Raw genomic sequence first — 14,601 nt, 5'->3', positions numbered from 1 at the left:
TATTTGCTTCAGTAAAACAGCAATTCATGTGTCAAGTCAGCAAATGAAGTCATGAGAGAGACAATGGCTACGTGAATATCTCAAGTGCTACATGAGCAGATTCACAGCAAAACAGAACAATGGCAGTCAGGATTTGAAAAAGCAAAGGTCAGTGCTCATGATTCATCTGCTGCTGGCACAACAAACAAGAACAGGGTGGACAACCACGCCCACACAGCCAGGTGGGCACCTGCTGGACTGCTGACTACCTCACAGCACTTCTTTCACATTTGTCCCTCAGCTCACTCCTCTCCTCAGCCACAGACAGCAGCAGGGGTTGTCCTGCACCATGACCCCATCTCTGGCCACAATCACAAAGGGGACAGCCGACCCGGGGAGGACCACTAAGTCCATTTCCGGGGAATTCTGCAACTTCTCCTGGGACCCTGACATCAATCTCTGTCTGCTTATGTGGACTGCAGCATGTAAAATTTGGTAGCAGCTGGCAGCCATGTTCTGCCACGTGGACTAAGAAAGAAACCGAGACAGCCAGAGAGAGCACAAAAGAAGAATGCAGCAGACACAGACACTGACCAGAGAAGGGAGGGTTGGGTTCTCCATATGCTGTGGTCTTCAGTTCCACACCTAAGACACTTTACATCCCTGTCCTTGGGTTCTGCAAGAAGGTTGAGTCTCCTGCCAAGAAATGTCAGAACTGGTTTCTGCATCAAAGAACACTAAGGGGGCCTGGCACAATGGTCTAGCAGCTAAATCCTAGCCTTGAACACACCAGGATCCCATATGGGTGCCAGTTCTAATCCCTGTAGTTCTGTTTCCCATTCAACTCCCTGCTTGTGGCCTGGGAAAGCAGTTGAGGACAGCCCAAAGCCTTGGGACTCTGCACCCGCGTGGGAGACCTGGAGCAAGTTCCTGGCACCTGCCTCTGGATCGGCACAGCACCGGCTGTTGCAGCCACTTGAGAAGTGAATCAATGGATGGAAGATCTTCCTCTGCCTCTCCTCTGTGTATCTGACTTTGCAATAAAAATAAAATAAATCTTTAAAAAAAAAAAGAATGCTAAGAGATTCCATGACTACATATAATTAGGAGACAACTGGTTATAGAATGACTCCTTGCCTGCCTGTGAACAAACACAACATAAACCTGCACTGCTCCAATTTTGTCTCCTGTGTTCTAGCCCTCAAACTAGAAGGCCCTGAGTGACACTGCAGTGAGGATTCCAGGGTAGAAGGCAAATGACGGCAATGCATGTGAAGCGGTGCTTTAACAAATGCATGCAGAGTGTGTCGAGGGAGCGCAGCTAGGACAAGGGGCAAGAGAGGAGGCTGGAGAGGAGACGGTGGTGATGGACGAGTGGCCACGCCCAAGCACTGCAGATCCCCAGGGCAGTACAAATCTTACAGCCGCCAAAGCAGAAGTGCTGGCAGAGACCCACTGCTGGGCTCCCATCAGGTCTGGTCCCCTGTCATCAGATTATAAAACCGCATGTGGAAAACGACTTCATCTTTCACAGCACATATGTCAGAAGTTTATGTCTGCTTGAATGAGAGTACTTCAACAAGTTTGTGGAAAATGGAATTAAAAGATATACTTTGTTGGGAGATCTTTAATCACTGATTCAATCTCTGCTTCAGTTATGGGTTTGTTCAGGTTGTTTGTTGCCTCTGGGCTAAGTTTTGGCAGGTGGTAGAAGTCTAAGAACGTTTCCATTTCTTGGTGGTCTTCTGATTTGTTGGAGTACAGTGCTTTGTAGTAATTTCTAATTTTGTTCTTAATGGTTGCGGTGTCTGTTGTTATGTTGCCTTTTTCATCTTTGATGCTGGTAATTCTTGCTTTCTCTTGTTTTTTCTTTGTCAGTCGGGCCAGTGGGGTGTCTATTTTGTTTATCTTCTCAAAAAACCAGCTTTTTGATTCACTGATTTTGTGTATAGTTTTTTTTATTTCTATCTGATTAATTTCCTCCCTTGTTTTGATGATTTCTTGTTTCCTATTGTGTGTGGGGCTCTTCTGCTGTTGTTTTTCCAATTCCTGGAGGTGTGTGTTTAGTTCCTGTGTTTGGCACCTCTCTTGGGACTTGACATGATGTCAATTAATTCCATAATGATGTAAATTTTTGCTGATGGTATGTTGGAGCTTTTAATTGAATGGGATGACACTCTGTCGGCTCTGCCTTCAGACCAGAGATGGTCTCCCCAACAAGCCATTGAACTTATCTGGACAATAAGATGCTGGACTCTATGTTTGGTATATGCTTGCAATGAGGGAATCTCAACTGAACTTGAACTGTGGTTATGCAACAAGGTGGAGGAATCCACCATGGTGGGAGGGTTTGGGGAGGGGTGGGGAGAATCCCAGTACCTATGAAACTGTGTCACATAATACAATGTAGTTAATGAATAAAAAAAAAGATATACTTACATTGGTACAAAAAATTAAAAAAAAAAAGAAAGAAAAAAGAAAAGAAAATTGAGCCCCATGCACAGTATTTTCAAAATATGCACTTTGAAGCCCCTTTATATGAACTATACATTTAAAAACAGGGTCAATTATTTATTAAATGTAACTGGCTAGCACCTATCATTTGTTTATTTTTTTCAGCTATTTTTCACTCAAGTATTTCCAGCTTCAGTTATGGGGTGGACTAATTAGTTCCAAAGGAAATGAAATACCAAATACCTACCTATTTTTATAAAATCCTATTCCTTTTGTACCGTAATTACTCAATTCTCAAAGTGCTGCAAACTCCCAGCTAAGTATTTCTGCCATTTGATCCCATTCTCTCTGCAGATGTACCCAGAATTTGTTAAAAGCATTAACGTTACTTTTCCACATGTGTAGGCACAGATTTGTAACCAGCAAGAGCAACAGACAGCTCAATTTTTAAAGTAAAAGTTTCAAAGAATAGAAATAAGCTGGGCACTGAATATACTGATGGCAACAGCATCCTCAAAACGACAAACCTGGTATTTGTGCAATGTAAAAACTACTTAGAGTGCCTGGCATTGTAGCCATAGTGCGTTAATTCACCACCTGAAATGCCAGCATTCCATATGGGTCCCAATTCAGTTCTAGGCTGCTTCCCTCCAATCTAGCTCCCTGACGATGGCCTGGGAAAAGCAGTGGGAGATGGCCCAACTACTTGGACTCCTGCTGTGCACATGGGAAACCGGCATCCCATATGACTGCTGATCTGTGTCCTGGCTGCTCCAGTTCCCATCCAGCTCCCTGCCAGTGTACGTGTGAAAGCAGTAGAAGACAGCTGGAGTGCTACGGCCCCTACTCCTGACTGTGTCATAGCCATTTGGAGAGGGAACTAATAAAAGAAACATCTCCTCTCTCTGTGTAATCCTGCTTTTCAACTAAAGACTTTAAAAAATAATAGTACTGATTTATAACACGTGTGTACTTCTAAAACGTTAATTCAGTTATTAGGAATTTCTGTTAAATGTTTAGTATCTTTCTAGATACTTATCCATCTATTTTTATTTATTTGAAAAGTAGAGCAACAGAGAGAAAGAGGTCTTCCATCTTCAAGTCCACTGCCCAGATGGCTGCACAATTTTAAGCGGAGGCAAGAATATAGAAGTCTATGACTACAATCGTAGTTTTGAACACCGCATTATAGAATCTGCCAAAACGAAATTTGTAAAATGCTAAGAATCATTATAATAAGAGATTTATAAGCAATTATTCTTCATCATGGTCATGCTATCTTTATTTAAAGGTAAACATACTCCAGAGAAATTTTTATCATGATTATTTAAGACCTAAATTAATTCTTAAAAATTGGAGAAAATATTTTTTTAACTAATAACTAGTGGAAACTACACAAAGTCTCCGAGTAGCTCTATACTGTGAGTAAATATGCCCAACTAAAAAGAAAGCAGAAGGGGTGGATGTTTGGCATGCAGTTATATCACTGCTTAGCGACCTACATCCCATAGTGGAGTATCTGGTTCAAGTCCCAGCTTCCCTGCTTTCAGTATAGTCACTATTTATTTCATGAAAACTGAAATTATGCTGAGGGCTGAGCAGCACTGGCAGCTGCTTTCAATATAGCTCTTTACTAATATACACTCTGGGAGACAAAAGATGATGCCTGAATGACTCAGCTTCTGCAGCCCAAGGGGGAGACTCACACTGAGCCATTAGCTTCCAGCTTCCACCTGTCCCAGCCTTGGCAACCGCAGGCTTTTGAAGAGTTAACCAGCAGATCAAAAATCTGTCTCTTCCCTCCATCTACCTCTATGTCTTTGTCTATCAAATAAAATGGACAGAAAAGAAGGAAGAGAAAGAGGAAGGCAGAGGGATGAAAGTTGTTTAAAATTTGACTTCAAAGGGAAAGCATAATTGGGGCTGGTGCTGTGGCTCAACATGCTAATCCTCCATCTTCAAGTATGGATGCTGGTTTGTGTCTCAGATGCTCCACTTCTGATCTAGCTTCCTGATTGTAGCCTGGCAAAGCAGTCAAGAATGGCCCAGTCCTTGGGACCCTGCAACCATGTGGGAGACCCAGAAGAAGCTCTCTTGGCTTTGGATAAGCTTGGCAATGGCCAGTGCAGCCACCTGAGGAGTGAACCAGTCGATGGAAGATCTCTCTCTCTCTCTTCCCTTCTCTCTGTAATTCTGCCATTCCAATAAATAAATAAATAAACAAATAAATAAATCTTCAAAAATTCAAGTTAGAAGAGATCCATCTTGAGCCCAGCACGGTAGACTAGCAGCTAAAGTCCTCCCCTTGAATGCACCAGGATCCCACATAGGCACCAGTTCGTGTGCCGGCTGTCCCGCTTCCCATGCAGCTCCCTGCTTGTGGCCTTGGAAAGCAGTCAAGGACAGTCCAATGCCTTGAGACCCTGCACCCTCACAGGAGACCTGGAAGAAGCTCCTGGCTTCGGATTGGCACAGCTCTGACCACTGCAGCCACTTGGGGAGTGAATCATTGGATGGAAGATCTTCCTCTCTGTCTTTCCTCCTCTCTATACATATCTGATTTTGCAATTAGAATAAATAAATCTTAAAAAAAAAAAAAAAAAGGACACCCATGCTGGTTGGGGACCATCTCTCCTTCCTGATCTCGGCTTCCCACTAACATGGATCTGGGAGGCAACAGTGATGGCTCAAGTAATTGGGCTCCTCAATCCCAAAAGGTTAAATACCACATGTTTGCCTTAATTTAAGATGATATGATGTTATGTATAACATGTTATGTTTTGAATGTTATATGTTGTGTATAAACTAAAATTGAAGTATAGGTGAGGTGGTCACAGAAGGTGGCTGGGAACCCGCATTTACTTTTAACATATTGGTTACTCATTACTATGTCAATTAATTCCATAATGATGTAAATTTTTGCTGATGGTATGTTGGAGCTTTCAATTGACTGGGATGATACTCTGTTGGCTCTGTCATCAGACCAGAGAGGGTATACCTAAGAAGCCGTTGAACTTGACGGGACAATAAGATGCTGGACTCTATGTTTGGTATACGCTTGCAATGGGGAAATCTCAACTGAACTTGAGCTGTGGTTATGCAACAAGGTGGAGGAATCCACCATGGTGGGAGGGTTTGGGGAGGGGTGGGGAGAACCCAAGTATCTATGTAACTGTGTCACATAATACAATGTAATTACTGAAGTTAAATAATAAATAATTAAAAAAAAAAAAAAAAGTAATTGGGCTCCTGCCAGTCACCTGGAAGCCTGGACTAAGCTCTCAGCTCTGTGCCTTGGCCCCGGCCAATCCTATGCCATCAAATGTTGCAGGCTTTTGATGATCGAACCAAACAATTTTTTAAAATAACAACAAAATGTGGCATTCCTGGTTTTTTCTCAACTCCTTCAGGTTTTAGGATGACATGACGGTTATATCCTTCACAATTTATCTTAACTTAGAGGCAAGTAGGTCCGCAAGTTGAATCATGCGTCCATCTTCTAAAAAACAGACTACACAGAGAAACTGAAGGTACAAACCTTCAGATAAGCACTGGGAAGCACTGTATTTCACACTGCTGCTCATCATCGTTTAATGGGTCATGAAATAAATGAAAAGGGTCAAAAGCATAATTGTATAAAGGCTACAAGAGATCAGAAAATATCTGTGTGTACATCACATCAAAAGGATATCATCTCACACAACTTCTGTTTCAGTTATGTAGGTGTGCATCTGGGATAGTAGCTTGAGTAGCAATGCTAAATAAACCTCTTACTATGATACTTGGTCAAGAAGTTCCCTCAGCATTACTCGGGATAACCCAGGCCCTGAAGTATATGCCAGCACATCACACAGAGCTAAAGCGGTCAGTGCTTGAAACCAAAGGACTCTAAAAGTAGGAATGCAGTGAATCCAGTTCAGCCAGATTATTAGGCTCCAATGCAAAATAAATACATCCTGGAATAAATAACGCTGGCACCCAAACACTAGCAAAGGCCTGATGCTTCAGTCACACCATGGAGAGCTGACAGCCTCATGCAGTGCGCTGCTTCCCCCCACACATACCTCTTCACACTTTCTCAACTTGACATTTGAAGATTATGTGGCTGCACAGACTCTATGCTTGTCTGCTCATGTTGTGGGCACACTGCAGTACTAGGAAATGCAATTCCTTCCCTCAAGGATGGGGAAACTGAGGCTCCACAGGAAGGAAGCAAAGCTGGCTAAATTCTGGCTCCCAGCCCCAGTGTTTTTCCATGAATCCTTAAAGCACACTAGGGCACAAAGCAGCGCACCCAGCCAAGACACCAACAGAGCCTATGTTCTCATGTTTGATCTTCTCAATTTCTTACACCTTTAAAATAATTTAGTAATGACTAAACAAAGTGTTTCAACGAAGAGATTCCTTGCTCTTAAAAGAGACAAAAAAAAAAAAAGACAAATAAGTGGGCCAGCTTGCTGAACTTGAACAAGAAAGTGATTTTTTTTTCTATTAGGGAGTTTCTAAGTTAATTGTGGCTCTCTCCTTGGGAGATCTACATGTAAAAAATATACTGCCTTTTTTTTAATTGTTTTATTCTAATACTGAAGCTAAGGGGGAAGGTAAGCATATCCTATAAAAATTAATGCTGCAGATATCAACAGATCTTATTTGCAATTATCTTAAATCACAAGTTGACTTGTTCTGGCACCTCCCAGGCTATTTTTTCTCAATGAAATCATGATGATTTCTCAACAATAAAAAGGAAAAAAAGTTTCTTTCTCAAAGCCAAACACAAAGTAAAATCAAAACCAGGGTAAGATGCTATGGAAGTCAGTCCTACTTCCTTTTTAAAAGTTTTGACTTGGTTTTCTTAGCAAAGATCACTTTTCTGCAGTGTCTTTGGGCTACTTACACACTGTGCCTTCTCCCTAGTTCTCTGTTTCACCTAAGTTTAGTTAACGCTTGAGTTGTAGGGATCTGGTCAGGAGTTCATCATCTTAGAATCCTTCCTTTTAGGACTTGTTAGGACTGTCACCCTAATAACACTCCTCATGGAGTTGCAATATCAGGGTAGGAATGTACACTGATTACGCTTCATGAGGTGCTGCACGAGCAGGAAATCCGGGGCCCTGTGGGAGCGAGGAGAACACAGAGCGAGTTCAGAGTCTCCTCTGTTGAGCTTCCTTAAGATATCCACAGTGATCCTTCCTCCAAACACAGGCGGACCTGCCTTCCAGAGACACGCAGGCAGAGACACGTTCCCTGACAGAGACTGCCTTATGGTTTAAATTCAGGGTGAAGGTCTAGTTTCCAACAGTCACATGGAGCAAATTCTCCGCTAGGAATTGGACACCTGTTGTTCTTCTTCCAAGCCACGACTCTCAGGTGCATAGCTGGAAGTTAACCAATGTTAAGCCACTGAATACAGATTTCACACACTCAAAAGATTTAGCAGGCTTCCAATTTTGCTGACTTCACCCCACTCCTTGAAGCTTTCAAGTTTCAGAACTATGTTTGCAGTATGGGAAATACACCGATTTGCCTTTCTTTAAAAAATGTATGCAAAGATAAAATACATGGTACATAAAACCCATCAGGAGCTCAACTGAACTGAGTCAAGGTCTAATTATTAGTGAAACTAATGGTTTAAGGAGAGAACTGAGATAGAGCAATTTCATAATGAAGAGAACTAATGGTAAATGAACCAGTACTATAAAGGCTTGGGAGAGGAAATGAAATTTAAGCATATCTTTTCAAGAAATAGTCATGACCACTTGAAATCACAGTTGTTTGGAGTTGGGGGTGTGGAGCCTTATTAGGCATTAAAAAAAACAATCTAAACCACATCCTTGCCCTAGTGAACACTGTTTACCTGCCTCCTTCGTGCAAGACATTAATTGGACGCCCTTTTGCCCAATACATGGATCTCCCTCAGAGTTCACAGGGAGCACCACTAACCATACTGCATAAATTAGTCTTGAGTAAAGTTAGCAGAGAGCAGTTCCCAGGGTCAGTGCAGGGCACACTGGGTAAAGCCACCACCTGTGAGGCTGGCTTCTTACATGGGTACTTGCTCCTGTCAGGCTGCTCCACTTCTAACCCAGCTTCCTGCTAATGGCCTGGGAAGAGCAGCAGAAGATGGTCCACCCACACTGGAGACCTGGATGAAGCTCCTGGTTTCAGGTGTTGACAGACATCTAAGGAGTTAATCAGCAGACAGAAGATTCCCTAGGTCTCTCCCTTCCTCTCCGTAACTCTGCCTTTCAAATAAATAATGAATGAATGCATCAAAACAAACAAACAAAAACAGCTTTCCATTAACAAGAGGGGCGCTGGTAAGCTGTAGACTAGACATAAGTCTTGACCAAAGAGAGCAGAGATGTCTGAGGAAGCTCTTAGGCACAGATAGCTACAATGCCCTTCACTCAAAAAAAACCATCCAGAAAGAGGCTGGGCAAAAGAAACCCAAAGCACCGACATTTTCGTGTTTGGGAGTGGTGGGAGAGAGAACACAGCCAAAACCAAAGCAAGGACAGACTGAGCTTAAGACCAGAGAGTTCTAGGAATAGGCTCTGTATTACAAAGCACCAGCAATCTTCACTGGCAAACCATGATTTGCATATTTCTTAGGTTCTTTTAGATTTCCTCCTTTGTTACAGAACAAAGTTCCAGGTTATCTGAACTGTACCAAGATGAACTTGAAGGCAACAGCTTTTACCCTTTCTTAGATTGGAAGATTTATCAGTCTACTGCTGAGGGCACTTGGAGGGAAGAGACAGCAATGCACATGAAAGAATATGCCAATTGGAATCCAGCTTCCTTCTTTACATAAAAATCCTCCTTTCAATACAAAAATCTTAGCGAGAGTAGCAATACTCTTCTAACATTTCCCAGTAAATTGTTTGCATCTTCAAAGGACATTATCATTTTCATCACTGCTGTGTACTGATGTGACTAGAACACAATATTCAAATGTTTGTTGATGGAGTATATGAAGCAAAGCATGGACTTCCAGGGTCTTGAGGCATCTTAAAGGAAAATCAAGTCTGATAACTTGTCACACAAGGGTACGTTTGTCCACATAAGCCCTTCATAAGTCATCATAAAATGCACTCAACAAAGAGTAATTAAATGTGGACCATAGTTAAGAAGTGTTTTCTGTAACATAAGAAAAGACATCAGTCCTGGATAGAACATGGTGCCTGCTGGTTGCCAGGTAGGATGTGAGGCCCTGTACATAAGGGATAAGACACATGAAATGCTGTAAGGAATTCAGAGGATAACATGCACCCGAAAGATGGCTAGCACTGCCTGAACCAGAAAATGTTGAGTATTTTCAAGGGCAGAGGTGAAAGTTAGACAGAGTCAAGAGGTCACAATGAAACCCAGAGCTTCCTAAGAACTTACAGGGGAGGCACTGGTGTAGCGGATAAGATCCTTCACAGGCTTGACCTGACAGGCCAGGGAGGCAGAGGACGAGCTCTGATAATGGCTGTGCAGGCTGAGATGGAAATCAATATTCTGTTTTTATATCTTTAGCACTATACCAAGTGATATGAACACTGGAATTTGAAAAGCAAGAATACAGACCAATGCTCTTTTAATGAAAAAAAAAATAAACAAAATGGAGCTCTAAATAAGTTATTTTTATATTTGAACATGTGAGTCAAAGAGGCATACTTGGCAAGGTAAGTAATAAAAGAAATGTAAAGAATAATACTGGATTTAGTTTTTGAACAACAACTTACAATGAAATCATTTCTACTAATTACACTGTAAGCTAGGAATGGCAAATTCAAGCGAAGATACAACTTAACATTTTGATTCTTTTGTCCTGTAATAAATTAAAATTTCTTCTTCAGTTTCTTTCAGATTCAGTACTTTAGCTTCTCCAAATATTACAGAATATATTCCTCACTACAACTGTTTCATTCCAAGTCAGCGTAGTGCGGTACAGGTGCCTGGGATACCTGCATCCCACGGCACAGCGGATGTGCAAGTCTCAGCTCTGCTTCTGATTCGGGAATCCCTGCTCATGTACACCCTGAGAGGTAGCAGGTGATGGCTCAACTACTTGGGTCCCTGCCACCCATTATGACTGTTTCCATGTACCAGACACCATGATGAGGTCCTGGCTCCTGGTTCCAGCCTCAGCTGGCCTGGGGCCTGGTTCAGGCCACCAACCGGGATTTTAACAAAGTGAAGCAGAAGACGTGAGAACTCACTGTATCTGTCTTCCAAATAAATAAAGTCAGCTAAACTCTAAAGCAAATGTAGTAGAATGAGAATGGGAAGTTTCAAAAGTAGCAATTACAGGAGCTGAGATCTAAGTATCTTCCCTCCTTCTCTTACTGGACATAAGCAGCTCATTTAGGAATTTCTTATAGCTGTCAGGAACTGATCAGCTTCCTCTCATATTTACAGACAAGGAAAATGATAAATATCAATACAGTCTTTCAATATATTTTATAGAATATATTCCTTAACAAATAATTCAATGACTGAATTTCCAGGTCAGGAAGCAGTCTCTGAATAACAGAATGTTGCCTCTATGACAAAAGTGAACATTTTTATACAGCTTCTTGGTGAATTTTAAAAAGCTCCTCTACGCATATATTCCATTTCCGCCATGCATTTCTTTTGTTCGTTGCTACCTGCTTTCCACTGGGTGTACGTTTGCAATGTTTTCCATTGTGTCTGCATGAGAAATGATTCAGGAGCCACTCACACAGACAAGGGCATGCTATTAATACACTCGTCTTAGTTACACTGAGGAACCTAAAGATAGGAATAGATCAGGAAAAACGTTGGAAACCACACCAAATGCAAAGTGCTGAAGTGACTCCAAGCACTGCCAGGAACGCTTTGCTGCTCTCCTGCTGCAATTGTAGGAATCACAGAAGATGAACATCCTTGACCTTAACGTGACTTGAACTTAGTCTATAGGAAACTGAACTACTGTAGTGAGGTAAGGGCCCGTCTTGTGTACTCTGGAATATTCGATTTTTTTGAGAAAGCTTACAGACAGCATCAAAGCAATGGTTCTGGAGAAATGACTCTACAATATCCACGCAGCATTTGTCTAGAAATTAGCTTTGCACACCTTGCTCCATATTAGAAGACTTTAAGTTACAGCGGCGGTGGGGGGGAAGGTAAAACAAGTGAAGGCAGAAGCTCCACTTCTGCAAATGAAGCAAAAAAGAAAGGAAGCAAACGGAGGGAAGGAAACCAAGAGCTATTTGCAGCAGGGGTCCCTTGCAGGTTTTGGAGCTTCCCCGCCCTCCCCTCGCCCCCCGAGCTCGAAGAGGTGAACAGAAAAGGGAGAGAAGCCCAAAGTTACTTGCTACTCGTTTCACAACTTGAGTTATTCATTCAACTCAGCGTCTGATGTCTGGGCTATCCGGATTGAGAGGGAACGTCTGGGCGCAGGGAGTGGCATCTGCGGTCCCAGTTGGGAGTCCTGAGAACTGCACCAGGGAGTGCTCCCAAACCCTTAGTTATCTAAGAGGCGGCTCGAAGCATCCTCCCCTCGCACACACCTGCAGGCTCCCTATTCCCCTCCGGGCCTCAGAGCCGGACCAAGCTTCAGTGGTCAGGACGCCGTTAGCCCCAAGGGCCAGCCGCGCACCCGAGAGCGCCACCCGGCCCCGGGCGAGGCAGAAGCGCACAAGCTCCCCGAGACACGCAGCGTTGGGCGCACAGGGCTGGACACCCGCACCACCTGGGTGCACACTGTGATAAACTTAGGGGGGAGGACGTCCGCACTCCCCCAGACGCTGGCTCGGGAACCTCCGGTCCGGCCCGCACCTCCTCACGGCCAAGGGGGCAGCCGTCCGTACCTGTCCTCCGAGACGCTGATGACGCCCTCCTCTTTGGGTACGATCACGGCCATGTTCACCACCTCCTGGGACCCCTCCACCCGCTGCAGCAGGATCGGCTTGCGGGTCAGCGGTTTGGGCTGGATCTCCGCCGCCATGGAAAGAGGGGGCGCGGCGGGGGCGCCGCCGCCAACCGCGCCGCGGAGTCGGGCTGAGGGGACCGCTCGGGCACGCAGACGAGCCGACGCAGGGAATCTGACTGGCCGGAGAGGGACGCAGGGGCCCGGCGAGCATAGCCTTGGCCGCTTCTCTCGGGAACGACTCCGCGCTCCCGGCCTCAGGCAACGAAACCGCCACCACCGGTGTTGCAACCCGGCGCCACCACCAGAGGAGGAGGCGGAGAGCTGGGGGCGGGTCCGGGGGCGGGGCTGCCGCGGGGGCGGGGCCAAGAGGGCTGCTCCACTTCCGGAAGGGAGGTGAAAAAGGCGGGGAAACGTGAAGCGCGAGGCGGGGCGGCGGCGACCCAATGCGCGTGCGCCAGCCCACCAGCGCCTTTCCGTCCGCCCCTCCGCGAAGCCGCGACGCATGCGTACTACGTTCTTCTCCGTCCTCTGCGGCTTCCTCAGCCCGATTGAGCCCCTCCCTTCTTCCCGGAACGCTCTTGCCAGGGGCCCCGCCTCCTCAAAGGTTCCTGAATAAGTGGGCGGAGATGGGGCGGGAAAAAGCGCGAACTCGGCAAGACCGGAAAGAGCCAGCGGAAAGCAAAACCTCCGGACTCCTTGAGACATGACTAGGCATGCGCGCGGATTACATAGGTACGAGGCCGGTAACCATGAAGCAAAGAGAGGAGGCGGTTTACTACTCCCGACATGCACCGAGCCCGAGCCTCCGGTGCCCTGTGGGCTCCTGGGAGTTGTAGTTCAGCTGAGCCTTTTCTCCTTGTCCTGAAATGACCCATCGCCCACTTGACAGCCCTCTGAGCCTGGGCAACTCGGTAACCTCTGGGTCAGGTCCCAAGTGGCTTCAAAATAGGGAATTGAGAAGCAGTCTCTTGCTGACGATGACGGCACTCCCTCGGCCCAGCTGTTCTGGCATGTCTTCCTGGGTGGTGGGAAATAAAGGGCAAAGAATCTTCACACAGGAATCTGTGAGGGAGTTTAACGATAATCTGTGCTGTCCGAACCCTCGTTTCCTTAGATAACTCAGTGACTAACTCGCACTAAGCTAAAAGCACGACCCATTACTCCAGACCTGAGCCCAGGCCGTGCCTGCTGCTAATGCCAACTTGGTTTCCCCTCCCCAGCAATCCAGCGTTGCCCCAGAAACAGGTGGGCAAATTACTGCGATGGTTGAAAGGATAACGGTGCATGGCACAAGGCCTGACAAAAGAGAAGACGTTCATGAGATTGGACTGGGAATATGGCCAGGTGACAGGGAAGGTGCAGAGAGCCCTTTTTGGGAGCTTGAATTTTAACATCACTGTTAAGGAGAACTGCTGTATCCTCAAAGCACATGGCTCCTGTGCCCATGCCAAGGTCAGCCCCTGGAATGACACAAAAGATGTCTAAAGGTCATCACTGGGAGGGAAAAGAGATGACAGTAATTGTGCCGTTCTCAGGGCGTGTTGCAGGTAACAAAAACGTAAGTGGGTATACAAAGAAAGGAGGATTATGCCAAGGAAAATTCAAGCGCTAAAGTGCCCTTCCAGCAGTCACACAGATACAACAGATAACAGAGATCAGATACACCCAATCTGTCTACCTAACATACAATTCATTTATTCAAACATTACCAACCCAATGATTCTTTGACTTCATGGGAGATTTCTAATCCACTGACCATCACTCTTGTGACTCTCCAAAGCAGCCATAAGATTACATACCATTATATGTAATAAGTTAAAAGCAGTGCCTAGCACCCAGTAACTTCCACATATAGTTTGCCATTATATTATTATTTTCCATTATCCTCTTCATGTTCTCTCTTTCTTGCTTTTAGCACTCAGTTCCCACACTCCATTATCCTAACGGTCTCTTACAAGCCCCCTTACAGTCTTGCCAGGCTCTCATTCTTGGCAAGCTCAACCCCGATCCTTACTATTTCAACTCTTCACCTACCTGCACAGGGCTTGCTGATTGGTCAACTGTTGGTCTCTAGTCTCTCTAGTCAGTCTCTTATCTCTCTTCAGACTTTAGTGACAAATTAGAAGCCACCAAGTAGAAACCATCTCAACTTCCTTTCATCAGAAACATCCATCTGCCGGTGTATCCGCCTGGGCTCTCCTCCTTTGTTCTGTAGCAGTGCAGAAAGAGTTTGTGCTTCTAGGAAAGGCCAAGGGTAACTGGACCTGTTGTGGCCCAGTCAGGAG

General features: G+C 44.9%; 1 protein-coding gene across 1 annotated transcript in view; it reads right to left on the bottom strand.

The window, feature by feature from the left end:
* Window positions 1-12,654, bottom strand: part of WDFY2 (WD repeat and FYVE domain containing 2) — a 151,543-nt gene extending 138,889 nt beyond the window's left edge. Inside the window, exon 1 of the mRNA XM_004577496.4 lies at window positions 12,255-12,654. Within this exon, the coding sequence (XP_004577553.1) occupies window positions 12,255-12,391 (137 nt within the window). The 5' untranslated portion in view covers window positions 12,392-12,654. The remainder of the gene's footprint in view (window positions 1-12,254) is intronic.
* Window positions 12,655-14,601: the final 1,947 nt, after the last annotated feature.

This window comes from Ochotona princeps, chromosome 12 (assembly GCF_030435755.1).
Source record: "Ochotona princeps isolate mOchPri1 chromosome 12, mOchPri1.hap1, whole genome shotgun sequence".
NCBI lineage: Eukaryota > Metazoa > Chordata > Mammalia > Lagomorpha > Ochotonidae > Ochotona > Ochotona princeps.
The sequence above is the reverse complement of the archived record's forward strand: the minus strand, read 5'-3'. Positions and strand labels throughout refer to the sequence as shown.